The 26,723-nt window shown below is 48.3% G+C and overlaps 1 protein-coding gene across 1 annotated transcript in view; it reads right to left on the reverse strand.

Moving 5' to 3' along the window:
* The window catches only part of PNPLA7 (patatin like domain 7, lysophospholipase), a 67,944-nt gene that overhangs the window by 14,358 nt on the left and 26,863 nt on the right, over nucleotides 1-26,723 (reverse strand). The window contains exons 15-22 of the mRNA XM_084798823.1: nucleotides 26,256-26,333; nucleotides 25,236-25,441; nucleotides 22,198-22,329; nucleotides 21,652-21,775; nucleotides 18,119-18,232; nucleotides 15,068-15,137; nucleotides 8,394-8,543; nucleotides 76-139 (exon numbers count right to left, since the gene is read on the reverse strand). Of these exons, the coding sequence (XP_084654949.1) occupies nucleotides 76-139; nucleotides 8,394-8,543; nucleotides 15,068-15,137; nucleotides 18,119-18,232; nucleotides 21,652-21,775; nucleotides 22,198-22,329; nucleotides 25,236-25,441; nucleotides 26,256-26,333 (938 nt within the window). The remainder of the gene's footprint in view (nucleotides 1-75; nucleotides 140-8,393; nucleotides 8,544-15,067; nucleotides 15,138-18,118; nucleotides 18,233-21,651; nucleotides 21,776-22,197; nucleotides 22,330-25,235; nucleotides 25,442-26,255; nucleotides 26,334-26,723) is intronic.

The raw sequence follows: 26,723 nt of genomic DNA on the forward strand, positions 1-26,723 counted from the left end.
CACGCCAAGACAGCCATGGAACAAGGTCAGGCTGGCTAGTTTCTCTACACGGGCCACAGCGGGCCAGCGGCGCACCTGTCTAGAGCAGCAGAGCCAAGGCGTTGTTTGATGTTGTCACTGGTCAGCAGCAAGACAGGACCTGAAAACATGCATCCATGTCAGAAGTCTGTCCCACCAGCCACCTCAAAAGAAAAGCAAGGGGACCAGAGTGTTTACACCTTGTCCTGAGGCCAGCTCCCTGGGAGAGGTCATTGCAATGGGGATGAGCCAAGCTTTTAGGCTGCCTCTCCAAATCCGGGTCTCCTACTGACATATGAACCACGTCTGTGCAATCCCACTATCAGGTGTGAGGACACATGCTGGTGGCAAGGACAGCGTGCAACAGCAGAACTTTGAAATCTTGTTATTCCTCAAAGGCACAGCTAAGCGGCCTGGACCTAAGTCTAGTCCATTTGCATGCAGATGCCAAGCTTTCACATCTTCGTATCTCAGATCAGCCAAGGAAAGGTCAGAGGTGGCTCAGAGGCGACGCAGGGTGGAGAGCGATGGTCACTCCCGGGAAGCTGCCTCCAGAGTACACTAGCCACAGGTAGGAAAGAGCCTAGCATTGGCAGTGCCAATAATAATACACAAGGAGACTTAAATCATTCTTAGCAAGCTGGCCATGGGGATCCAGCCTTTAATCCCAGCTCTTGGAAGGCCGAGGCAGGAGGATGTCTGTGAGTTCAAGGCCAGCCTGGTCTGCATGCTTCCAGTTCTGCTAGGCTAGAGCTACACATTTAGATACTGTCTCAAAATACAAGCCACAAAAAAAAAAAAAAAAAAAAAAAAAAAATCATTCTCAACAAGCTCTTCCAAGAGTGTGCAACTAAGAGCTAATTCATAAGCGTCTCTGCTGCCCCCCAAACAGGGTCGCAAGCCGTCCTTGAACTCCTAAGTTCAAGCAATTGGCCCAGCTCTGCCTTTCAAGTAGCTGGGACTACAAGCAACCACCACTGCACCTGGCAACAGTACCATATTGTAATTAGCAGCTGCTTCTTAGAGGGGTACAGAATAAGGGGCTCTTTACAGTTGGGAAGGCTACAGAGAGTGTGGCTATCATAACGCCATGTTGAATCATACAAACGCAGCCTGGCATGTGGTGATTGCCTGCAGAGGGAGCTGCATCTCTGGGAGTTCCAGGCTAGTCAGAGATACAAAGTGTCCCTGTGGTGGCACAGACCTTTAATCCTAGCACTGAGGAGGCAGAGGGAGGCAGATCTGAGTTTGAAGCCAGCCTGGTGTACAGAGTGAGTTCCAGGACACCCATGGGTACAGAGAAACCCTGCCTCAGAAAAGAACAAGTAGAAACGTTTTAAGCCGGCAAATCTGTCCCATTACAGAGGTGAGGAGCAAAGGGCAGCAGGTCCTCTATGCACCTTAGCAGATGGGGCGGCACGTTCTCTGTCTCCTTCTGGTTAGCGGCCACCCTGAATTAGACAGATGGGATCTCGCTCGCTACTTGTAGCCCTCAGGGGGGTGCTGGCTCCTGAGGTGGGGAGGGGTAGTCAGGAGAGCTAGCTTCAGCTCCTGCTCTTTTTTTTTTGTTTTGTTTTGTTTTTCGAGACAGGGTTTCTCAGTGTAGACAGCAGCTGGCAGTGAACCAGCATGCCTGTGGGGCCTTGCTGCCCTCTCAAATAAACGTGTTTTAGTGCTATATTGCATTTTCCCCCTGGATAAACTGTCCACCTAGAGGGAAGTTCATCAAGACAGAAGACAGTAACAGGCGATGAAGGATGCTACAAGGGGTGAGGAGGTATTCCGGCCTGTACGGGAGTTCTATAAGCTAAGGAAGTAAACAACCAGAGGCGCCAGGCTCCTCCCTTACACCAGCCCCTAAGCAGCAGGACCGCTGAGAGACCCTCTGACCAGCTGACTGGCTGGGAAGAGAGAGATCAGCCAAGCTGCCTGAAAGAAACAGACCAGCTGAGCTACCTGGAAAAAACTCTCTCCTACATGTTACATAGTTTGCTCCAGGTTCCCAGTGTCTGTGGCTGTCACCCATGCTGGGGTGGGCCTTGGGGAAGCAGCTGCCTTTGACTCATTTCTGCACCTGTAAGTAAGCCCAAGAAAACTCACTGGCTCACCGAGGGAGACTTTGGTGGCACCCATGCTTTAGTTTGTCAGGGGTTCCCTATCTGGGTTAAGCAGTTATCACTTGTTCATGTTTCCCCAGGAGCAGTACCACATGTATGTGTGCATCTTGTGTGTGAGTATTTTCTCTCACCAGATCCAGAGCAGCCGATAAGCAGAGCACTGTTGGGTGATTACAACCCAAAGACATGACTCCTGAAATCAATAACCAATATGTTGTGTTTACCACTCTGTGAAAAACTCCTGCTCTGTGAAGGACACTGGTCAGTTAATGAAGTGACAAGACATTGACCAGGAAAAAATATTTACAAAAGGAATTGTCTAATAGAAAATTGTTATCTAGCTGGGTGATGGTGGCGGACGTTGTGGGAAAGATTAAGCTTTGTCACAGGTGGAAGCAATCTTGGCGGGCTTTACCCTTGGGGCACCCCATGAATACCTTGTGACAGACTGTTTGGAGCCTTCCTGGGCTTGGAATTCAGGAAGTCTACCTGGGAACCCCACCGTGGCTATTGTTTTCCTAATTGACCCTCGAAGGGAGAAGGAGACCGCCCTTTGCATGTGACTGGGAAGGTGGGGGGATGACAAAACAACAGGTTGAGGCGAGGAGAGCGTGTGGAGAGAGCAACCCTGACCAGCTCGCGGGACAGAGAGACACCTAAGGACTCGTCCCGTGGAACGGATACCGGAAGGTTCACTCTTCTGTCCCTTTAACCTTTTTTTCCTTCTTGTGTATACTAGTTGGGTTGTATAAAAAAGTTTAATTGTTAAAAACAGAGCCAACAGGACACCTTTAATCCTAGCACTTGGGAGGCAGAGGCAGGCAGATCTCTGTGAGTTCGAGGCCAGCCTGGTCTACAAAGTTGAGTCCAAGACAGCCAAGGCTACACAGAGAGACCCTGTCTCAAAAAAAAAAAAAAGAAAAAGAAAAAGAAAAAGAAAAAAATTGTTATCTAAAATATACACAACCAGGGAATCTGGGGAAGATGGCTCAGTTGGCAAAGCACTTGGTATACAGATGAACAAAGCCATGAAGAAAGATCCTGGATCACATACCGTAAGGGAAACACACATTAAAACAAGGCACCACTGTAAACTACTGCAATGGTTTAATAACCCCACAGCACCAACTCCTGGAAGATGGTAGGGCAAGGGGCACGGAGTAACAGAGGCTCTTTGCCAGTTAACTGGTAAGGCCACTTGGGAAGGCAGTCAGACAGTTTTCATTATAAACTAAATATGTATTTGCCATATGACCCAGGAAGCACATTCCTTGCTTTTTACAAAAAGGAGCGAAACACACACCACAGAAAAATCTGCACTTAGATGGCTACAGTCATTATCACTAAAATGGTAAGAGTCCTTCAAGAGGCGGGTGGATAAGCTGTGGTCTAACCAAACAAAGGATACTACTCATCTCTCTTCATAAAAAAGATTTTTAAAAGCCAACTCTCACGATGGAGAGATGGCTCAGTGGTTAGGAGGACTGGCTGCTCTTCCAGAGGACCTGGGCTCAATCCCCAGCAACATGGCAGCTCACAACTGTGCAGTTTGAGGGGATCTGATACGTGTGTACACACACACACACACACACACACACACACACACACACACACACACACACGCAAAAACCAATGCACATAAAGTGCAGTTAATTAATTAACTAAAAAAATAAAGATAAAAAACTTATCAAGCTGGGCGGTTCTGGCACATGCGGGGAGGCAGGTGGGTCTGTGAGTTTGAGGCCAGCCTGGTCAACAGGGGAAGTTCCAGGCAGTCAGGGCTACACAGAGAAACCCTGTCTTGAAAATACAAGATAAAACCAACAAAAAGTTATCAAATCACCTACCAAAGACATGGAGGGAACTCAAATATGTAATCCCAACCGTGTGTCATTCTCAAGAAATAGCTAAATCAGGGAAACAATAAAAGGCTGGCGGTTGCCAGGGTCCGTGTGGGGAAGAGTGAGTATTCAGAGCACAGAAGGCCCTAGGACACTGGAGACACCTGAGCGACAGACACTGTGTGTGAGCGCATGTCATCACACACGTCTGAACCACAGAACTACAACAGAAGGAACGCCCGTGTCCCCTCTGCACCCTGAGCAGTGGTGATGGGCAGGAGTTCCATTCTGGTAGGGGGTGGTGACAGAGACAGCTGTGCATGGGGAGGGGCAGGGAGAACCCAGGTCCTCTGGAAGAGCAGACAGTGCTCTTCACCACTGAGCCATCTCTCCAGGCTGGAAACCAAAGGTTCTTATTCATTTTGTTATTGTTGTTGTTTGGGTTTCCTTTTGGTTCTTTCTTTTTGTTTTGTTTTATTTTTTGTTTTTCAAGACAAGGTTTCTCTGTGTAGCCTGGGCTGTCCTGGACTCACTTTGTAGACCAGGCTGGCCTCGAACTCACAGCGATCCGCCTGCCTCTGCCTCCCGAGTGCTGGGATTAAAGGCGTGTGCCACCATTCACGGTGCTTTTGGTTCTTTTGGGGGTTTTTTTGTTTTTTGTTTTTTGTTTTTTTTTTTTGGGTTTTTCGAGACAGGGTTTCTCTGTGTAGCCTTGACTGTCCTGGACTCACTTTGTAGACCAGGTTGGCCTCGAACTCACAGCAATCCGCCTGCCTCTGCCTCCCGAGTGCTGGGATTAAAGGCGTGTGCCACCACGCCCGGCCAGCTTTTGGTTCTTTTGAGTCAAAGTCTTTCTACATAATTGTGATTGGCCTAGAACTCACTATGAAAATCAGGCTGGCCTTAAATTCGCAGCAATCTTTCTTCCTCTGCCTCCCAAGTACTGAGATTACAGGTGTGTTCCACCATACTTGGCTTTGAAAAGTTCCCTTTTCCACCAGTCTCCACTGTGTGTGGCGGTAGCCTGCACCTTTAATCTTAGTACTTGGGAGGCAGAGGCAGGCAGATCTCTGTGAGTTCAAGGCCAGCCTGGTCTACAGAGCGAGTCAGAGCAGGCAGAGATAAAACAGAGAAACTCTTGTTTGGGGGTGGGGGAGAAGGAGAAGGAGAAAGATGAAAGATAGAAAGAAAAAAAAATGGACAAATTGAGTATGATATAGTTGGAAACAGAGCACTTGCTTAACATGTGTGAGGCCCTGAGTTCTATCCCAGCACCCAACAAAACAAAATTAGAAAGAAAAAGAAAGAAAGAAAGAAAGAAAGAAAGAAAGAAAGAAAGAAAGAAAGAAGAATATGCAACTAGACCTTGCACCAAAGAGAACAGAGAGAGAGAGAGAGAGAGAGAGAGAGAGAGCGCAAATCAGTACATGAAAAAAAAAATGTTTAGTGTCAGGGCTGGAGAGATGGCTCAGTGGTTAAGAGCACTGACTGTTCTTCTAGAGGTCATGAGTTCAATTCCCAACAACCACATGGTGGCTCACAACCATCTATAATGAGATCTGATGCCGTCAGGTCAGATTCACTTTTTTTTTTTTTTTAGTGTCATAAACAAGAAGAAAAAAGAAAAGTTAAAATTAGGGCATATGGACCAAGCATAGTGGTACATGACTTTAATCTCAATACTCAGGAGGCAGAAGCATGTGGATCTCTGTGAGTTCAAGGCCAGCCTAGTCTACATAGTGAGCTTCAGGCTAGTCAGGACAACACAGTGAGACTCTGTCTCAAAAAAAAAAAAACCAAAAACACAACAGATTAAATAAATAAATAAAATTAGGGTATGTTAATACTATGCCCCTACTAGAATATTTTAAATTAAAATACTTATGATATAGAATATTGGCAAGGAATGAGAAAGCTGGTTTCACACACTGGTAGTGGGAGTACAAAACAGTATAATATTGTGGAGAGAGCCTGGCAGTTTCCTACTAGACTGAATATACTCTTAGGCTCCAGAGAAATGAAAATGTATATGTATGAAAAAAATCCATCAGTTACACAAACGGTCACAGCAGTTTAATTCACAATATTCCCAAACTGGAAACCATCCAAACACCCTTCAATAATGAGTGGTAAAATAAACTAAAACGTGCCTTTAGTGGTGTGAATACGCCCTAGCCATAAAAAGAAAGTTGTGCCTGCTTTGGCAGCACATACACTAAAGCGAAAATAACACAAAATTAGCATGGCCCCTGAACAAGAATGACATGATGCCAATTTGTGAAGGGCTCCAATATTTTTAAAAAGAAAGAAAATCTCACATGGGCCCATGCTATCATTCTATTTTTATAAATGTCTCAGAAGGGAAGGAATCGGGGATTAAGGACAGCTGCTCACATGCTTCGAGCAGGGCCTTGCTAGAATGTGGCGCCTTTAAAGTGGGAGCTGGAAGATTTCTATGGCAATGAGAGTCTGGCAGCTTCACTCTGGTCCTGGCTACCAGGCTACAGCTGTGCCAAGGGCGGGGCACAGGGGCAATAGCATACATACATGTGTGTGTGTGCATACACGGGAACAGCAAGTGGGTCTGCAGCTGCCCTTTAGAGTATCCACATTGTAGTCTTACTATCATGTTTCACATTATCTTAGTGGCCCCTGGGAAAGGTCACGGGGCCTTTCTTCACTAGTTTGCCATTTCTTGGAATTCTACAATTAACTTGAAATAAAAAATCTTTCTCCACAGAGCAACTTGACACTGCACTGGATTCAGCCTATAGCCTGAACAATCAGACCAGTGTCACCAAAAATTGCTGGGACTTTCTATATAATATGAATCAAGATTGTCAAACAAGCTGGGCATGGTGGCACACGCCTTTAATCCTAGCGCTCTGGAGGCAGAGACAGGCTGATCTCTGTGAGTTCAAGGCCAGCCTGGTCTACATAGAGAAAAATTCCAGGACTCAAAACCAGAACAACAAAAATAATAATTTTAAACTATACAAACTACTACATTAAGTTTTTATTTTAAGAATAACTTATAGATTTATAGATACTGTGGTATCTTTCAATTTTACAGGTCTTTGGTTTGAGTAATTTAATTCTTTATATGAGTGGTTCTCAACTTTCTTAAAGCTACAACCCTTTAATACAGTTCCTTATGTTGTGGTAACCTCCAATCATAAAATTATTTCATTGCTACTTCATAACTATAATGTTTCTACTGCTATGAATTATAATGTAAACATCTGATCTACAGGATATCAAATATGACCCCTGAGGGGTCCCAACCCACGGGCTGAGAATCATTGTTTTACATAGTCTGTGTTGGGTAGAGGATATGTTTGTGCCACACTGAAATAGATATTCTAATAATATTTTTTTCAAGACAGAGTTTCTGTGTGTCACCCTGGCATCACTTTGTAGACCAGGCTGGCCTCAAACTCACAGCGATACGCCTGCCTCTGCCTCCCCAGTGCTGGGATTAAAGGTGTGTGCCACCATGCCTGGCCTTATGGTATCTTTATGATTATTGGAACTACTGTCTGCATTCACTATTATAACATTTTACAGAAACAATCCTTAAACTTCTACTATAACCTACCAAAGAAAATGAGTATCTTATATTTTCACTCAAAATTACATAAACACTTGTAAATAAAATGTTAAGAAAAATATAAAAATAAAAATAAAAATAAAAAAATAAAAAATAAATAAGAAAAAAATGTTAAGTAAAACAGAGTATCTTACAAACTTGTAAATTCTCAAGAATTCTCCTGTGTTTTAATTTTGTGTTCTTAGATTCCAAAATTTTAAACATGTATTTATTTATCTATTTGTGTGGGGGTGCACATGAGTATGGAGGTCTGTTGACTGGTAGGAATTGGTTTTTCCTCCCACCACGTAGGTACTGGGATCAAACGCAAGCCATCAGCATCTTGCGTTGGAGTCGGCATCTTTAACTGCAGAGCCATCTTGCCAACCCAGGGCTCTAAAATGTAACAGCTTCCTCCTGATGGCTGGTTAGCTCTGCTTTCATCCCAGGACTAATAGACTCCAGCTGCTCGCCCAGAGAGTGGTCTGGTTCTAGCCTCCCCTACCACAGCTCTCTGCACAGGCATCTTCCATCAGGTCAGCAGCTCCATGGACATCTACTCCAGCACCCACCCCAGCGAGCATACACTCCTGGCAGGCTCAGACCCAAACAATATGGTCCTGTAATGGAGCAGGATGTCTGTACAGAGGAGCCTCCTAATGTCTCTGGGTCTCCATCTTAGGGATTTCTAGCGTATTATTACACTACTGTATACTCTGTCCATGAGATCCTCGAGCCTGAAAACCCTCAATGTGGAGAGCTCCTTAGACTAGAGCCTCCCCTAGCGCCAGTCCAGCCCCAGCCCCTGAGGACTTCTGTGTGGCTTACCGATGGCACTGAGGGCGTGCTGGAGCTCTAGAGCAAAGGCAGTCAGGGGCACATCCTCAGACACAGGCATGGCTGCCACCGTGGACAAGTTGCCAGGTGGGTTCCCCAAGTCCCATTTGCTGCTTGCTGTGTAAAGTCCAAGCTGGTGACCTGTAGGCAGAGAACCAGGAATCAACTTGGGAGGGCTGGGCCACCAGCAAAACAGCTTCCATGGTGCAGACAGTGCAGGTGCCACCCAGTAGGACAAGGGTCTGCTTTCAGTCTCACAGTGACTAAAGCAGGCCTTTTAGCAACACCCAAACTGCTGTTGGCACTTCAATTTATCTTGACCCTCCACAGCCTGGGAATTCAAGGAGCAAGACACTTTGGAAAACACTGTGCCAGACAGGAGCACGCTCCCCACCCCCTCCTGTCTCACTAGTAGCGGAGCCTGGCCTCAGATCCACCCCGTCCTGACCACACCCAGAGCGACAGTCAGCTGGGAAGAGAACAAACAGGCCTTTGTCATCTCTTATCCATATGGGATTTTCAAGCCCAAAGGAAGAAGAGACTAGGTAAGGCAGGGCATTGTGGGGCAGGGGTGTCCTGAGGTGACTGTAGGAGACACTGAGGCAGCACAGCCTCCCTGAGACCATGCCATCCTGGGTCCCATCGTGCTTCACCTAGAACCCGGAGAGCCTGGCCCTCCTCAGCTGCAGGGACGAGGGGCCACTCAACCAACACAAGTGCGAGACCAAAGACATTTTCATTTTTGCAAAAGATCCTGTACATTCTCCTCCTCCTCCTGGAGTGCGTCCCTCCCCTGCTTCCCTGACGGTGGTAAGCTCATCTCATGACACCTGGCAGGCATGTGCCCACTTGACCAGGGCTTCCTGTGGCACCGTCATGCTATGGACTCCCTGGCCACTAGTGGCCCACTTCCTCTACAATGTCCTTCCCACGCCCGACCACCCCTTTTACTCTGACACAGACCCATCTTCAGGCCTGGGCCGCCTGTCTCCCTTAAAGGCGCTTTCCAAATGCCTGGCTGCTTCTCTGCTCCTCACCCCCAGGACAGGTCCCGGAAACTGCCAGACACATGAGTCCACATGGCTGGACGTGTGTCTGCACAGACTGACTTGGAGGCACAGGTGGAGCTCCATGGCTATGTGGCGCCCCATTCAGTGACCTGCAGGAGAGAGCCAGGAACCAACTTGTGAAGCTGGAGCCACAGCCAAGACAGCCTCCATGTTTCCAGATGACACAGGACACAGGACAGTAAGAGAGAACTTTTAGGAAGGGTTTGCCATTCCAAGCAAACTGAGAACAGGGAGAGAGGGTGAGAGATGAGGAGCCACGCTCAGGAGATGACAGGCAGAAGCAAGTCTGCATTAAGAGGATCCATGTGCCTCTCACACACACTACATGCACATAATACATATGTAATACATACACCCTCCAGCATCATACCTACACCACACATACATGACACACACTTCATATCTCACACACATCATCTATATGCCACACACACATACAAAACTCATATACCTACCTAGACACCATGCATACACCATACACATAACTCATACATGTACCTTACATACACCGTATGTGCATCACACACACACATCTCACACATGTATCTCATATACACACATACATAAAAATATTCACTACATAAAAGAGTTGAGAAGGCCAGGGATAGTGGTGCATACCTTAACCACAGAGCTTGGGAGGCAGACACAGGAGGATCTTTGAGTAAACCCTCAAAGGCCAGCCTGGACTACATAATGAGCTCCAGGCCAGCCAGGGATACATGATAGATACCCTGTCTCAAAAACCAAAACACAACAACAAAAACAAAAAACCAAAAATAAGCTAAGCGGTGGTGATACATGTCTATAATCCCAGCACTTGGGAGATAGAGGCAGGCAGATTTCTGAGTTCTAGGCTAGCCTGGTCTACAGAGTGAATTCTAGGAAAGCTAAGGCTACACGGAGAAATTCTCTTCTTCATTGCTGGTGGGAGTGTAAACAGCTACTTTGAAAATCAATATGGCAGTTTCTCAGAAAGTTGGGAATTGAGCTACCTCAAGACCCAGCCAGCTATACCACTCCTGGGCATGTACCCAAAGGATGCTCCGTCCTACCACAAGGACACTTGCTCAACTGTCTTCATAGCTGCTTTATTCATAATAGAAATTGGAAACAACCTAGATGTTTCTCAACAGAAGAATGGGTAAAGAAAATGTGGTACATGTACACAATGGATCATTACTCAGCTGTTAAAGAAAATAACATCATGAAATCTGGAGGCAAATAGGTGGAACTAGGGGAAAAAAAAAAATCAACCTGAGTGAGGTAACCCAGGCCCAGAAAGACAAACATGGTATGAACTCACTTAACCGTGTTACACTCCACAGACCCAGAGCAGCTAAGTAACAAGAGAGATCAGGTGGAGGGAGGATGGAAGGAAAGACAACTGGAATTGGGGGGGGGGGGGTGACCCTAGCTCAGACTCCCTGCACTGAGGGGTGTGCAGCCTCAACTGGCCACACAGAGAGACCCTGTCTCGAAAAACAAAAACAAAAACAAAAACAAAAAAAGAAAGAAAGAAAGAGAAAACCCATCTTTATATAATGGTAAGAAAAGCTACTGATTGAAATAACTATAGTTACTTTAAAAAAAATAATTCCAGGGTGAGAATGAGAAGATACAAGGGGGGTAACAATTGGGATGTAATCTGTAATCTAAATAAATTATAATAAATTAAAATTAAAAAGAAAATGAAAATAAGATTCCATTACTAAACAAACATCACAACTCTTCCAAAACCAAAGAACCTGTATCTCTAAATAAACAGAAACAAAGATGAACAGACATGGCCTGCCCAGCATGGTCCACTCACTGTGGACTAGACAGCCGGTGTTCTCTGACCAGCTCCCTCAGTGACTGCTCCCTGGCACCACTCCCTGCCCCTCACACAACCCTCAGCCTTAGGAGGTAGCTCTGGAAATGTAGCACACAGCCTCTTGCTGCTCTGGTCAGAAAGCCTACAATGGGCCTTCTTTGGTGTCTCATTCTCTAGAGTCCCCACAGAGGAACAGAACAAAAGATGGTACAGAGTTCCAGCAATCACAGGAACACAGGAAACACGGGCTGACCAAACTACGAGAGCCTTGACAACAGAGTGAACATTTAAATCACAGTCCACAAAACTAGGGCAGGACTTGAGCTGTGAATACCAGCATACCGACAGCCACAGACGATTTAAATGGGAATATAATATTCAAAGATATACACTTATTTTATTCAATATATTGTATATATTCAAAAATTCCATATACACTGAATTACCAGTGTTTGTTTGTTTGTTTGTTTGTTTGAGACAGGGACACTCTGAGACAGAGAACATTTGCAACATTTTCTCTGTGTAGCCCTGGCTGTCTTGGTGCTCCCTGGCTGGCCTCAAACTCAGAGATCTGCCTGCCTCTGCCTCCTGATTGCTGGGAATAAAGGCATGAGCTCCTAGAGCAAGGAGTCTGAATTTCAGTGAGAAAAGTGAGAGAAAACAAGAGCCCAGAGGTTAGAGTTATTTGCTAAGAACAAGGAAATAAACCAGCTACAGCAACAACCGTGAAATCATGAACATTTCTGAAAAAAAAAAAAAAACAGAAACAGAAAACCTTAGCAAAACAAAGACAAGCCAAAATAAAAAAGTTCTCCTGAAGCCAGGAGTGATAGTGGCATAAACCTGTCATCCCAGCAGGGGTCATGGTCCAAAGACTAGAGCAGGCGGATCGCAAGTTCTAGGTCAGTCTGGGCTTTATAATGAGTCTGAGGCCAGCCTGGGATACACAGCAAGATCCTGTCTCAAAATAATAATAACAACGAAAAAAAAATTTTTAAGCCACTTTGTATAGGCTAAACAGGAGAATCAAGGTGACAGGAAAGAACAAGTGATATTGAGGACAGTAACAATTCTATTTGGACATCACAGACACAAAAAGATAAAAAAGGGAACAGTGCCCCAGATACCTTTGGGACAATAACAAAAGGCCCAGCATTTGTGACATTTTGTTTTTAGAAGAAAAGAAAGACTACAAGGTTGAAAGAAGATGTGAAGAAAGAAAAGTGAGCAATTTCCCAAATTTGCTAAAAGATATAAATCTACAGAATAAAAGCAAAACTAACCCCAAAAGGCAGAAGTCCAAAGATTTTCAAATTTCTGAACAGTAAAGCTAAGAACAGTTTAAAGGCAGGTCAAGTGTCATGTGTGTGAAATCACAGAAGCCAGGATGCTTTGGGGAGCTAACTTTCTCAGACTGGGGAACATTTCCAGACCACTGGTTAAACATGCCTACCTGAAAGTGGCAAAGGTCCCTACATGCAGAACTTCCGAATGCTGACATGACACTCAAAAAGTTTTGGATTTTGGAGTGCCGAGTTTTCAAGGCAAATGTTTTGTTCTCAAGGCATGCAGAAGTAATGGTTAAGACATACCTCAAGGCTGGGTGTGGTGAAGCATGCCTTTAATCCCAGCACTTGGGAGGCTGAGGCAGGAGGATCACTGTGAGGCTAGCCTGGTCTACAAAGTGAGTCCAGAATAGCCAAGATGACAGAGAAACCCTGTCTTAAAAAAAAAAAAAAAAGACACATCTCAAGGGTTTGCAAGATGGCTCTGTGGTGAAAAGCACTAGCCACTATTCCAGAGGACCCAGATTCAATTACCAGCATCCATATGGTGGCTCACAACTGTTTGTAATTCCAGCTCCAGAGGATCTGCCCCTCTCTTCTGGCCTGTAAGGGCACTGTATACAGTAGTGCATAGACATACTTGTAAGCAAAACACCCAGATACACAAAATAAAAATAAACACATCTTTTTTAAAAGGTTTATTTATTATTATGCATACAGTATTTTGCCTGCATGTACACCTTCAGGCCAGAAGAGGGCACAAGATCTCATTATAGATGGTTGTGGGTCACCATGTGGTTGCTGGGAATTGAACTCAGGACCTCTGGAAGACCAGGCAGTGCTCTTAACCTCTGAGCCATCTCTCCAGCCCATAAATAAATCTTTAGAAACCAAGCAAGAACAAAAGCCCACAACACATCAAGAGAAGGTCACAGAACAATGTGACCTGAACGGTCAGTTAATAAGGTACTTATTCCACTTACAATGAAAAATCATTGCAATTAATGGATAAGGATAAGAATAAAATACTCTACTCCCTGGAGTGACCACAGAAGCCATCCAACAGAGAGTACAGAAATCAGAGTAAAAACCAGGATGCTTAAAAATGGTTAAGTAACCAAAAACAGAAACAATATTGGAAGAAAATGAAAAATACGAGAGTAGAAATAAATCCTAACAGAGTATTTAGTTGGATGTAAGTGGTCTAAATAGTTAAAGTAAAAGGCAAAGACTGTAGAGGAGCTCACTACAAACTAGGCCTCACTATGTTTTCCTTTAAGAAATTTATTCCAAGCAGCTGGGCGTGGTGGCGCATGCCTTTAATCTCAGCGCTCTAGGTAAGTGGACCTCTGTGAGTTCGAGGCCAGCCTGGTCTACAAAGCTAGTCCAGGACAGCCAGGACTACAAAAGAAACCCTGTCTTGAAAAACAAAAAAACACAGCCAAGGCTACACAGAGAAACTCTGTCTCAAAAAACAAAACAAAAACAAACAAACACAAAAAAGAAACAAAGAAACTTATTTCAAGCATAACATTCAGACTGGCTGAAAGCAAAGTAAGAGAGAAATAGTATGGTTGAGCAGTATGGGTCTCTTCTAAAATCCATGTCCACTCAGAACTTCAGAATATGACCTCATCTGGAAATAGAACCTTACAGATTGATGAAGGCAGGCTGAATTCGTTCTGTATCGCAGAACTGCAAGCACAGACAGCTAAACATAATACTTAAAATATTAGATGTGAGCCAGTGACCAGGTGTCCTGAGAGTAAAGGGTTAAACAGCAGCGTGTTTACCCATGCATTTGTCCTTTCATTGAACACTCAGCACTGTACCCCGGTCTCGGTTATGGAAACAGAAGAGGGACAGCCCACAAAGGAGCCAGCCTGGGAGAAGATACGCAGAAGGCGGGGAGGCCAAGGGCACGCACAGAAATGCAGACTGCTAACACAGGCAGGGAACCTGGAGAGGAGGCAGGAGACAGCCGTGGCACGGTGTGCACAGAGCCGTGAGGAGCCAAGGAGCAACGTCAGAGCGCTCGCGTATGTGGGAATCAGGGAAAGCAGACAGCCCTGGAACACAGAGCGACCGGGAGCTCCGGAGTCATGGACATCCTTAGAGCGTTAGTCCCTGATGCCCTACAGCTATGTCACCGTCTTTGTGCCCTTAGCACGTGACAGACAACAGCAGCCTCCGACTTTTCCACTCTTCCAGTGCCTTCAACTCTACCTCCTCTTTCTAATCAGCTGACAAAAATAGAAGGTGGCTATGTCACATTTCTTTTCACAAGTAGTTGAGCTCCCCTACGTGCTGCCTACGCACTGTCAAAATCTGAGCCCTCCTTACTGGGAGCTGTGTGTGCCAGGAGTTCCCAGGGTCCCACAGCTCCAGCCGTCAGACTGCCTGGCCTCTGTGCTTCCTTCTTCAATCCTGGCCAGGGGAAGGGTGGGGCAGTGGGTGGGCCTGAGAAAGCACTCCAAGATCAGAGCCAGGACTCACCTGTTGACGACCCCTGCTGGAGGCTGCCTAAGATCTTCTCACCCAGGAGATGAATCAGCCGAGTGACAACCTTGGAGTAGAGAAAGAAGGAAAATCCCAAACCACGTCTTTAGGGCAAAATGCGGGGAACTGAAATGGCACGATGATATTAAACAGCGCGCTGGACTTGCTTTTTCAAAACTGTCAGTGTCTGGAAATCAACCCAGGCTACACAATTCTCCAGGAGCCAGATGAGGCAGTGTTAATAGGAGACCTGAGAGAACGGCCGCTGGACATGCCTATTGGGCTGTCCTGTTCACACTGATGCAGGAAGACTCGTCTCAGGCGTGGGCAGGAGTGAGACGAGCAGCATCACGCGTGCCCTCCTTGCTCACCGTTTTTGATTATGAATAGAATGCGACAAATGTGTCCTCTCACTCCTGCCCCTGCGGTTTCCATACGATGAGGGACAGTAATGTGGGACTGTGAGCAAAATAAAACATTTTGCCTTTGAGTGTCTTTTGTCAGGGTAATTTTTTTAATGTATATGAGTGCTCTATTTGCATGTACACCTGCCTGCCAAAAGTGGGATCCAAGTATAGACTGAGCTACTATGTGGTTGCTGGGAATTGAACTCAGGACCTCTGGAAGAACAGCCGATGCTCTTAACCACTGAGCCATCTCTCCAGCCCCTAGGCAAGTACTTTAACATAACAAAAGGAAAAGAAATGAAGTTGCCAGGGAAAAGGACTTGGCTGGGGGTGGGTTGCTCAGTCCAGGGGTGACAGCAAAAAAATGTAAAATGTGCACACCCTGTGACCTTGAGCTCCACACTGTGACCTTGAGCTCCACACTGTGACCTTGAGCTCCAGGTTTCACATTCACTCCAGGTAACTAGTGACCCAAGGAGCCCACGCATGACCCCCAGGCATGGCAAAGACAGCTGACAAGGCCACCCGCCTGAGCATTCATCTCAGACAGGGCACCTGCATTGCTTGACATCAGTTAGGTGTCACCAGGGCCACTTCCAGCAAGCTAGATCCACCTGCCTCCTGAGTGCTGGGATTAAAGGCATGGCATAGCTTCAAAATAGGCCAGTAAGTCCACAAAAAGCTATCTGGCATCACAGAGAGTTGAGAAAGCACAAATTCCCACCACTGTGATGTACCCATGACAACTGGTGTAAGCAGCTGCCTGGGTGCCGGCTAGCACTCTAGGCTCAGGAACCACATCTTACAGGGCTGTGCTCTTCACTTTGTGGTCTGCAGTTCCCAACACACACCTATCTTGTGACCTAGCAACTAAACAAGGGAAATGAATCTGTTGATAATGACATTTGTCAAGAATGTGCTCAGCAGACGGGTAGTGGTAGTGCACACCTTTAGTCCCAGCACTCAGGAGGCAGAGGCAGACAGATCTCTGTGAGTTCAAGGCCAGCCTGGTCTACAGAGTCCAGGACAGCCAGGGCTACACAGAGAAACTCTGTAGGGGGAGGGGGCACTGGCTGCTCTTCCAAAGGATGCTGGTTCCATTCCCAGAACCCACATGGCAGCTTGTGGCTGTCTGTAACTCCAGTTCCAGGGGATCTGACAACTTCACACACACATACAAATAGGCAAAATACCAATATACTTAAAATAAAGAAATAAATATTTTTTTTAAAAAAGGATGTGGCCAGGCATGGTGACTCATGCCTTTAATCCCACACTGAGGAGGCAGAGGCAGGCAGATCTCTGTGAGTTCGAGGCCAGCCTGGTCTATAAAATGAGTCTAGGACAGCCAAAGCTACACAGAGAAACCCTGTCTCAGAAGAAAAAAAAAACCAACAACAAAAAGAAAAAGGATGTGTTCAGCAGCCTCTTAAACCCAGTAGTCCCCAAATAGAAGTCATGCCAACATCCACCAACTGGAGAAAAGACAAATGGACTAAGGCACACGGTGGAATACTGCTGGACCATTCACAAAAAACACATTTTATACTGGTTTATTCATATACAATTAATATGTAACAAGGCCCTGGGTTTCATCCCCAGTACCACAGAAAAGAAAGAAGAAAGAGGAGGAGGAGCAAGGAGAAAGAAAGAAAGAAAGAAAGAAAGAAAGAAATTAAGAAAGAGGAGAAGAAAAAGCATAAATAGACACTGGAAAGCAGTTTTAAGACTAAGGGCATGTGAGCTGGAGAGACGGCTTAAAAGCCCTGGCTGCTCTTCCAGAGGTCCTGAGTTCAATTCCCAGGAACCACATGGTGGCTTACAACCATCTATAATGTGATGCCTTCTTCTGGTGTGCAGGTGTGCATGCACACAGAGCACTGTATACATAATAAATTAAAGAGAAAAAAAAAGGCTAAGGGCAGACTGCTGCGTGGGAGCAGCACCTCAGGGCTAGCTGGGGGTTCAGGTCTGTGGTAACCTTGTCACTCACAGGCGGGGTGGACAACCAGGGAAGGCAGCTGACCCTAAGTATTCCTCCTCCATCAACCCCGGCTACTACCAACGCTTTCAAGCTGCGGTCCTAAGCTGTAGGCACAGTGTAGCCATCCCCTCCCGTATAAAGCCTTCCACCTTGGAGAGACATCCCAGCCTCGTACGGAAGCATATATAAACAGTAAGGTCTGCTGAACGGCATCCCCAAACCAGCAGGGCTGCCTGATGGAGGCTCATCTCATCTCACTGTCCAACCTTTTTGAGCTGCCTGCAGGCTGTGCAGTTGCTTCAGGTTCCCTGTTTTCTGAGCTGGCACTGTGCTGGGCTGGGCTTTCGGTGATGCAGCTATCTTTGGGTCACATCTGCACCTTAAGTGACAGTAAGGAGCCCCAGCGAAAAATCACTGGTGGATCAAGTTGCACTTTGGGTGACACCAGTCATCCTTTACTTTGGTCTGTCATCAGTTCCATCTAGGGGAAGTTTGGTTTCTGTTCATGTTTCCCCAGGAATATTGTCACACAACAGTAAGTAAAAGAGCCCCTCCCTGCCTGAGGGCATGACCTCATGTGTCCCAAGTTCCCACTGTGCACACTTGCCTAAGTCCTCGCCTGGGCCAGAACGGCCGCTATGCCCTGTGTGCCCTTACCTGTGGGTACCTGCGCTTGATGGACGTCAGAGCTCCTGCTGGCAGCTTGGCCAGTTCTGAGTCCCGAACGGCATGCACCGTGGTTGCTCTGGCCTGGTGGGTTAGTGTCTCCACCTAAGGAAGAAGAGCCAACCTCTGAGGTCTCACATATCAGTCCAGGTTCCAGGAGGGCCAGACTGACCACGCCTGGAGTCCAGTGTATGTGCAGGTGGACACAGGCTGCCTTAGAGTTTCTACCGCTGTGATGAAACACAATGACCAGAAGCAGCCTGGGGAGGGAAGGGGCGATCAGCCACCCTGGAGGAGGCCAGGCAGGGCTGAAGTGAAGCCTGCAGAGATGCTGTTTACGGGCTTGCTCCTCGGCTTGCTCAGCCTGCTTTCTGAAACCACCCACAGGAAAATGGAGCCCTCCTACACGAGTCATCAAGCAAGAAAATGCCCCATAATGTGTGTGGGGGGGTGTTTTCTCAACTGAGGTTCCCTCTTCTAAAATGACTCTAGCTTGGGTCAAGTTGACATAAAAGTAGCCGGAACAGCAGCCTATAGGAGCTGCGTGCTCAGGAAGCAAGAAAAAGAACAAAATTACCTTACCAAGCCTTTGTGCTGCATGAAGCTAGTGGAGTCTCACATGTGACTACCGTCCAAAGCCTGGGACATCCCAGGCACCCTAGCAACCCTGACAGTTCTCAGACACAGGCATGGGCTGCCACAGGGAACTCTGAACACGCCTTCAGACTGAGATGCCGCTAAGGAAGACGCCATCATAGGGGCCCAAATCAGATGTGTCCCTCCAAGTCTAAGGGAGTGCCGGGACATGGAGGCACCTGTTCCAGCATCTGGCCAGCTGTGAAAGCTTCCAAGGAGGACTTTGCGACTGGACTCACAGGCTGCACACAGCATGGCTACCCAATGGGTAGTCCCAAACTCTGACATGAAGACCCCACTGTGAGGCAGAGCTCAGGGAGGCAGGGTGGGAGCAACGCTGGAATGGAGGCTGCACAGGAGGACCGTGGCCATTAGCACATGCTCGAGGAGGACCGTGGCCATTAGCCCATGCTCGCCAACATCAGGAGGCCTCCCTAAGGCCCTGCTATCAGATAGCAAAAAGCCCCTACACTGCCTAAAATACTGGTTTAAAACTTCCTGGGTTGTACAGGTAAGCGGGCTGAGCAAGTCGTGAGGACCGAGCCAGCAAGCAGCGCTACTCCAAGCCTCGGCTTCAGGTCCCTGCCCTGACTTTCCTCAGCGATGGACTGTCAGCAGGAAGGTAAGTGAAATAATCCCTTTCCCCCACAAGGTGCTTTTTTGATCAGGATGATGTACTACAGCAACAGAAACCTAAGGAAGACACTGGACCACACCGTGAGACATTGTCTCAAAGAAGAAGCAGGGCAGGGGGTGGGGGGCGGTGTGAGCTGGGGGATGGGATGAGCGTGAGCTGGGGGATGGGATGAGCGTGAGCTGGGGGATGGGATGAGCGTGAGCTGGGGGATGGGATGAGCGTGAGCTGGGGGATGGGATGAGCGTGAGCTGGGGGATGGGATGAGCGTGAGATGGGGGGTGGGATGAGCGTGAGATGGGGGGTGGGATGAGCGTGAGATGGGGGATGGGATGAGCGTGAGCTGGGGGATGGGATGAGCGTGAGATGGGGGGTGGGATGAGCGTGAGATGGGGGGTGGGATGAGCGTGAGATGGGGGGTGGGATGAGCGTGAGCTGGGGGATGGGATGAGCGTGAGCTGGGGGATGGGATGAGCGTGAGATGGGGGTGGGATGAGCGTGAGCTGGGGGATGGGATGAGCGTGAGCTGGGGGATGGGATGAGCGTGAGCTGGGGGATGGGATGAGCGTGAGCTGGGGGGTGGGATGAGCGTGAGATGGGGGGTGGGATGAGCGTGAGATGGGGGGTGGGATGAGCGTGAGATGGGGGGTGGGATGAGCGTGAGATGGGGGGTGGGATGAGCGTGAGCTGGGGGATGGGATGAGCGTGAGCTGGGGGATGGGATGAGCGTGAGCTGGGGGATGGGATGAGCGTGAGCTGGGGGGTGGGATGAGCGTGAGATGGGGGGTGGGATGAGCGTGAGATGGGGGGTGGGATGAGCGTGAGATGGGGGGTGGGATGAGCGTGAGCTGGGGGATGGGATGAGCGTGAGATGGGGGGTGGGATGAGCGTGAGCTGGGGGATGGGATGAGCGTGAGATGGGAGGAGCGAAGACTGAGCAGGATGTGGTGGGGTTACAGCAGTTAATCAGACCAGACCTTAGGATACAATGAATTAGAAAAATATAGTCCTTTAGGTAACTTTTGTTTGTAAAGTACAGCTATTTTTATAAATATCTGTGCTTGGGCTAAAGAAATGCCTCCATGGTTAGGAGAACCAGCTGCAGGATGAGTTCTAGGACAGCCCAGGCGGGATTGTAAATCCTTATCTTCAAATAAACAACAAGCTGGGTGGTGGCAGCTCACGCCTGTAATCCCAGCACTCAGGAGGAGGCAGAGGCAGGTGGATCTCTTTGAGTTTGAGGCCAGCATAGTCCATGAAGTGAGTCCAGGACAGCCAAGGTTACACAGAGAAACCCTGTCTCAAAGAAACAAACAGAAACCACCTTCACCAAAAAATAAAAAATTAATTAATTAATTAATTAATTAATAAAATCAAAACAAAAGAACATTAGCTGCTGCTCTTCCAAAGGACCTAGGTTCAATTCCCAGCACCAAAAAACAAACAAACAAACAAACAAAAATGGCTCACAATTATTTACAATCCTAGTACTGAGAGATTTGATGTCTTCTTTTTAAATCTTTTTTTTTTTTTAACTAGCCCAGGCTGTCCTAGAACTCACGGAGATGCACCTGCCTCAGCATTCTGAGTTCTGGGATTAAGGACATATGCTACCACTCTGATGTCCTCTTCTGGCCTCTCTGGGCACCAGCCACCCAGATATACCTACAGGCAAAACACTCATGTATATTAAAATAGATATTTGCTCTAATGCATATAGATTTTCTACTTTAGAAGCCTATAATCCAAACTCAGGAAGCCAAGGCAAAAGGACCAGCACAGGTCCAAGGCTAGCTCAACTCCCATGATGAGTTCCAAGCCTGCCGGGGATAGAGTAAGACCCTGTCTCAAGGGAGGAACAAACGAACAGAAACCAAAACAGCAGAAGGCAGAAGTACAGGCTCTACAAGACCAACACTGTAACATCCGGGGCTGGGCAGTACCAGCTTAGGTACAGAAGCCTGCCTCCGCGGGCAGCACTGGGAAGCCAGGGTGGGCTGCTAGCTACCCTCAGTCCACAAGGCCTTCAGCATCCGCTGGGTGCAAATAAGCAGCCAGAAACCAGAGACCAGAATCTGGAATTCCCATAAGGCTAGGACAGAGACAGCTGGGGGGTGGGGGGATATAGGGGAGGGGGTTTGGGGGGGTGGGGAGTCATCCTTTTGCGGACCACTCGGGCTTCCTCCTCCTCTTCAGGTAGCCAGAGAAGCGGGTTCCAGAGTGTCATGGAAAGCAGAGGGTAGCTGGCACCTACCACACCAACAAGGTCTCCTCGGCCATATTCCCCTGCTAGGCGCTTTTTCCCGTCATCCTTCCTGATCACAGAGCGCAGCCGGCCACTGAGGACAATGTATGTGCAGTCAGACTTGTCCCCTTGCCTGCAGAGACACAAAGGTGCTCAGGTTGGCAGTCTAAGCTGCTCCCAGAACCGGCTTCACTGGGAGTTCGAGGCCAGCCTGGTCTACAAAGGGAGTCCAGGGCAGCCAGGGCTACACAGAGAAACCCTGTCTTGAGAGAGAGAGAAAAAAGCATTTGTGTCCGTGTCCATGCACAGAACCCAGGATGGTGTCAAAGAATGCTCCCATGGGTGCCAGAGCTCGGGGAGTGGATAAGGAAACTCACCCTCTTCACTGTGTGGCCTTCACAGCATGGAGCCTGGTCTACTAGCAAAGCCAATACATATCAATAGGGAAGTCCAGCGCTGTAGACACCTGCAGGTCTGCTCAGCGCACACCTTTGGGCCTCTCTCTATACTGCATACCTGTGGGTTCTCTGTACACTGTGCATCTGTGAGCCTCACCTGTATATAGCACGTCCAGCCTCTACTTCCATCCAGTCCAGAGCGAAATCAATCTGCCGCACAAAGGACGACATCCTCTTCACAACCGTGTGTGCCACGCCCAGGACAACATCCGGCCGTTCCCTCATGATCCTGTCATACAAGCTCAAGTCACTTCCATTCCCACGAGGTCCCCTCTGGCCTCCCCACCTTACGTCCAATCCTACTAGGCCACAGAGTCACAGCGTTTGAGACCAGGCAGCCTTCTACCCCACGGACCACAGAAGGACCCTTGAGTTTACTTTGAGGGAAGGACACTGAGGGCTGAGGCAGGATGGTGCCAAGGCAGCCTTCTGCTGTCAGCTGCACAGTGCCTAGGGGTCTGAGCCAAGAACAGTGTCATCTCTGCAGTGAGTAGGTGGACAGACCGGGGAAGGCAGGGAAACAGCAAGCACATCATGGAAGGCCCAGGACTGGGGCTGCCCAGCTTGTGGGCTATTTAGAGACACTGGGCAGTGAAGGACCAAGGATGAGGGACTCCAGGCCTAGGCCAAGTAACAGGAGATGGAGCCGCTGGCCTGTTAGCCACAGGAGGATGGATCGTTGCCTCATACATTAGGTAATGACCCCATCCCAGGGCAGTAAACACTACATGGTGACAGCGGCGGAGGAGCTGACTGGGTGAGACTGGATGACAATCCCCATGATATCTGTTGGACCAGGTCTGCAGAGTGAGAAGTGCCCATGTCAGCCGTTTGTATGCACATATAACCACATACATGCAGGCAAGGACATTCAAAGGCATGCACACACAGAGATACACAGGGACAAGGACATGTAACACATGCACACACAGACAAAAAACACATGAACAAGGTCACATAAGTCAAAATTAACAGGTCATAAAAAATACATGTACATATATAAACAAGGATGTCCATATATGTGCACACACACCAGACAGCATAGACAAGGATGACAGGGATATGCAGACACATATGTACAAAAAGCCCACAGGGAAACATGACTAAGGACACAGAGAGAAACACAGACATGCATACATGGACAGTAACATATGGACACGACCGAACACGCAGACAAGGACATGTACTGACCACACAGACATCCTACATAGACTTGTAGGATCAAACACACGTGCATGGACATGGAAGGATCAGGCTATGCCGAGCCAAAGGAACAAAGAGGAAGAAAGCAGGTTCGCTGGGCACGATGGTGCACGCCTTTAATCCCAGCACTCGGGAGGCAGAAATAGGTGGATCTCTATGAGTTCGAGGCCAGCCTGGTCTACAAAGTGAGTCTAGGACAGCCAAGGCTACACAGAGAAACCCTGTCTTGGGGGGGGAAAAAAAGCAAGCAAGCAAGTAGGGCATGGGGTCCTGAAAAGCACATGAGGCAATTCCTGCTCATCCTCCTGACTGTTCTCTTGAGCTTTCCCTCAGTACAGATGGGCGAGGCAGGGGCAGGGGAGAGCAGACAGGGAGGACGCTCTGTATTTCTGAGAAGACCCATGCAGCTCAAGAGTCCTGGGGCCCCTTGCTAGCAGAGGGACCCAGGCACAGTTCGGCCCATTTGGGTATGTCTTCCATCTGTAAAATGAGGTCCTCTCACCCACTCTCAGTGTACTGAAAATATCTGAGGACACAGCGTCAGGGTACAAGGCCAGAGGCATCCAGGCCGGTCCTAGGCGAGAAGGCACATCCGGAGGAGGCTTTCCTTTCCTGGCCTACTACTGTTTTGAAGGCACCTTGGCTGAAACCTGATGCCTAAGCTGCCTTCCACTGCCTTCTGGCCCCTGACCTACCTTCTCTGAGCATCTACCCAACTTTCAGGCAGGAGAGCTACAAGGTCATAGGAGATGTCAGGCATGGATCAAGAGGCCTTCCAAGCAATGTGGATAGGGAGGTGGCTGCAGCACGAGAGGGGAGGCAGCACAACAGAAAAAACGTAATTCTTTTTTTTTTTGTTTTTTGTTTTGGTTTTTCAAGCCAGGGTTTCTCTGTGTGGCCTTGGCTGTCCTGGACTCACTTTGTAGACCAGGCTGGCCTCAAACTCACAGTGATCTGCCTGCCTCTGCCTCCCGAGTGCTGGGATTAAAGGTGTGCGCCACCACCACCCAGCTGATAATTCTTAATTATGTACTCTGGGACTCACAGGGACAAGCAGGAAGGCCAGCAGAGGCTGCAGCCTGTAGCCTCTCAGACAAGCTGAGGAGGGTATCACTGGGGCTGAAGGACACATTTGATGGACAGACAGATAGAAGTTTCTGGTTCCACAGCTACATAACAGCCTATACTGAGTGGTGGTGGTGCACACCTTTAATCCCAGCAGAGGCAGGAAGATCACTGTGAGCCCGAGGCCAGCCTGGTCTACAGAGCAAGTTCCAGAACAGCCAAGGCTACACAGAGAAACCCTGTCTCGAGAAACAAAAAACAAGCCGGGCATGGTGGCACACGCCTTTAGTCCCAGCACTCAGGAGGCAGAGGCAGGCGGATCGCTGTGAGTTTGAGGCCAGCCTGGTCTGCAAAGTGAGTCCAGGACAGCCAAGGCCACACAGAGAAACCCTGTCTCAAAAAACCAGAACAACAACAACAAACAATAAAAAACCAACTATACTAACTTAAGGAAGGAGGGTGAGCAGGCCACTCCATGACTGCCATCCTGTCTTCCTACCCAGACCTGGTCTACTGTGAGCAGGCTGACAGGCTATGAGCCCAGACTCTAGTGCCAGCTGTACCACCAGTGTGTGTGGCCACAGAATGTCCTGACACAGATAGGACCGGGCCAGAGTCAGACATGAATAGAGAAAGTAGCACATGCCAGATGTCACAAGCCAGGTGGACGCTCTCGGAGCGAATGACTGCGCCTGTGTATCGGTACCAATGTACACCACTTTAGCTAAAGAGCTAAAGAGGCAGACGAGGCCAGCAATAGGCCTGGCCCTGAGAGGCCGCAGGGACAGAGGACCCAGGAGGCAGGGAACAGAACAGAAAGTGCCCCCAGCATTCAGAATGGCTCAGGAAGGGAACAAGATGACTCACTCATAGAAGTGGGCCTTTGAGATGGACAGAAAGCTGCAGTCTCGGTTGGCTCTGATGGTGAACATGAGCGGCTCGCCAGTGAGCACGGCCAGCTGTCCTACCATTTCCCCAGGATGTGTGAGGAACAGGCAAGTATCCTCCGGGCTGTCAATCTTCTGCTGGTATACATGCAGCAGCCCCGAGACCACAAACAAGATATTGACATCCTGATAAAAGCAGAGAAGGCGGCCTTCAAGAAGATGCACATAACAGGGTCACAGGATGCCCCGTGGGCTCAGAACCCAGGGAAGTTTACTGAGCACCACAGAGTCACACCTATGTAAACCTAGCCTTGGTGATATGTAACCTAGCCTTGGGCACATTTCCACTGAGAACGTTATGGCAGTCCTGTAGCTTTATTATTTACTTTACTTTTTTTGTTTGTTTGTTTGTTTTGTTTTTGAGACAGGGTTTCTCTGTCCTGGACTCCCTTTGTAGACCAGGCTGGCCTCAAACTCACAGAGATCCACCGGCCTCTGCCTCCAGAGTGTTGGGATTAAAGGCATGCGCCACCATGCCCGGCTTTTATTATTTACTTTTCTAGTCTCAGATACAGGTGCCTTTGCTCCTCCCACGCCCTTTTACTGCTCTATGTTTTCATGCAGGAGCGAAGGGGCAGCCCATCCCTTTGATGCTCTGTAGAGTGTGATACCTCTGAACCCTTTGGAGTCCAACTTCCACAAAAACATGCAGGACCACATCCCAAATTCTTTGTATCTATTATGGGACCTTCTGTAAATCTTCTCACCCCAACCCCTTAGATCCCAGAAAAGGAGGTAGAGTAGCAGGCACGGCCATGGAGAAGCCTGGCGCCTAAGCCCCAAGCTGCCCAGACACTAAGACAGTGCCCAGAGCTCCAGCAGGCTGGTGGTACTTGGACAACTTCCACCACTGTGCCCTCGGCCACACTCCAGCCAGCACGGAGCTGCAGGGCTGGGCAGTTCCCTGGCTCATCCTTTAGAATTGATCCTCTTCACTCACCTGATCTCCCTGTTTTGACACTATGGTGCCTGCCGGAACATGAAGAAATGATACCCGGCCATCCAGCAGGGATGGATCCTGAAACAGAACAGATTTCAAGAAGGAACATGAGGAGATGCTTGGGGCCTGAGAGGACGGGACAGAGGCCACATGGGTGTGGTTCTATCAAATGCTTCCCTAAGGACTGTCCACTAATATGGACGGGACAGCATTCTGCCCAAAAGATCAGTGGAATACAGCAGAAAAGGCCAAGATGCAGATCAATATGCTTATGAATTTACACAGGGCAGAGGCGGAATTTAATTTCCGTAAGATTAAAGGTGACCAGCATAAAGGCAAGACAACAAGCCGGGACACCTTTTTTACTCATTACCAAAGCCAGCCACCTGCCAAGCACAGTGGCACATATGCTCCTGCAAGCTGAACCCTCGGGAGCCTGACGCAGAAGCATCTTCCTCTTAGTAGTTC

Source organism: Acomys minous (assembly GCF_964271855.1).
Source record: "Acomys minous genome assembly, chromosome: 10".
NCBI classification, from domain to species: domain Eukaryota; kingdom Metazoa; phylum Chordata; class Mammalia; order Rodentia; family Muridae; genus Acomys; species Acomys minous.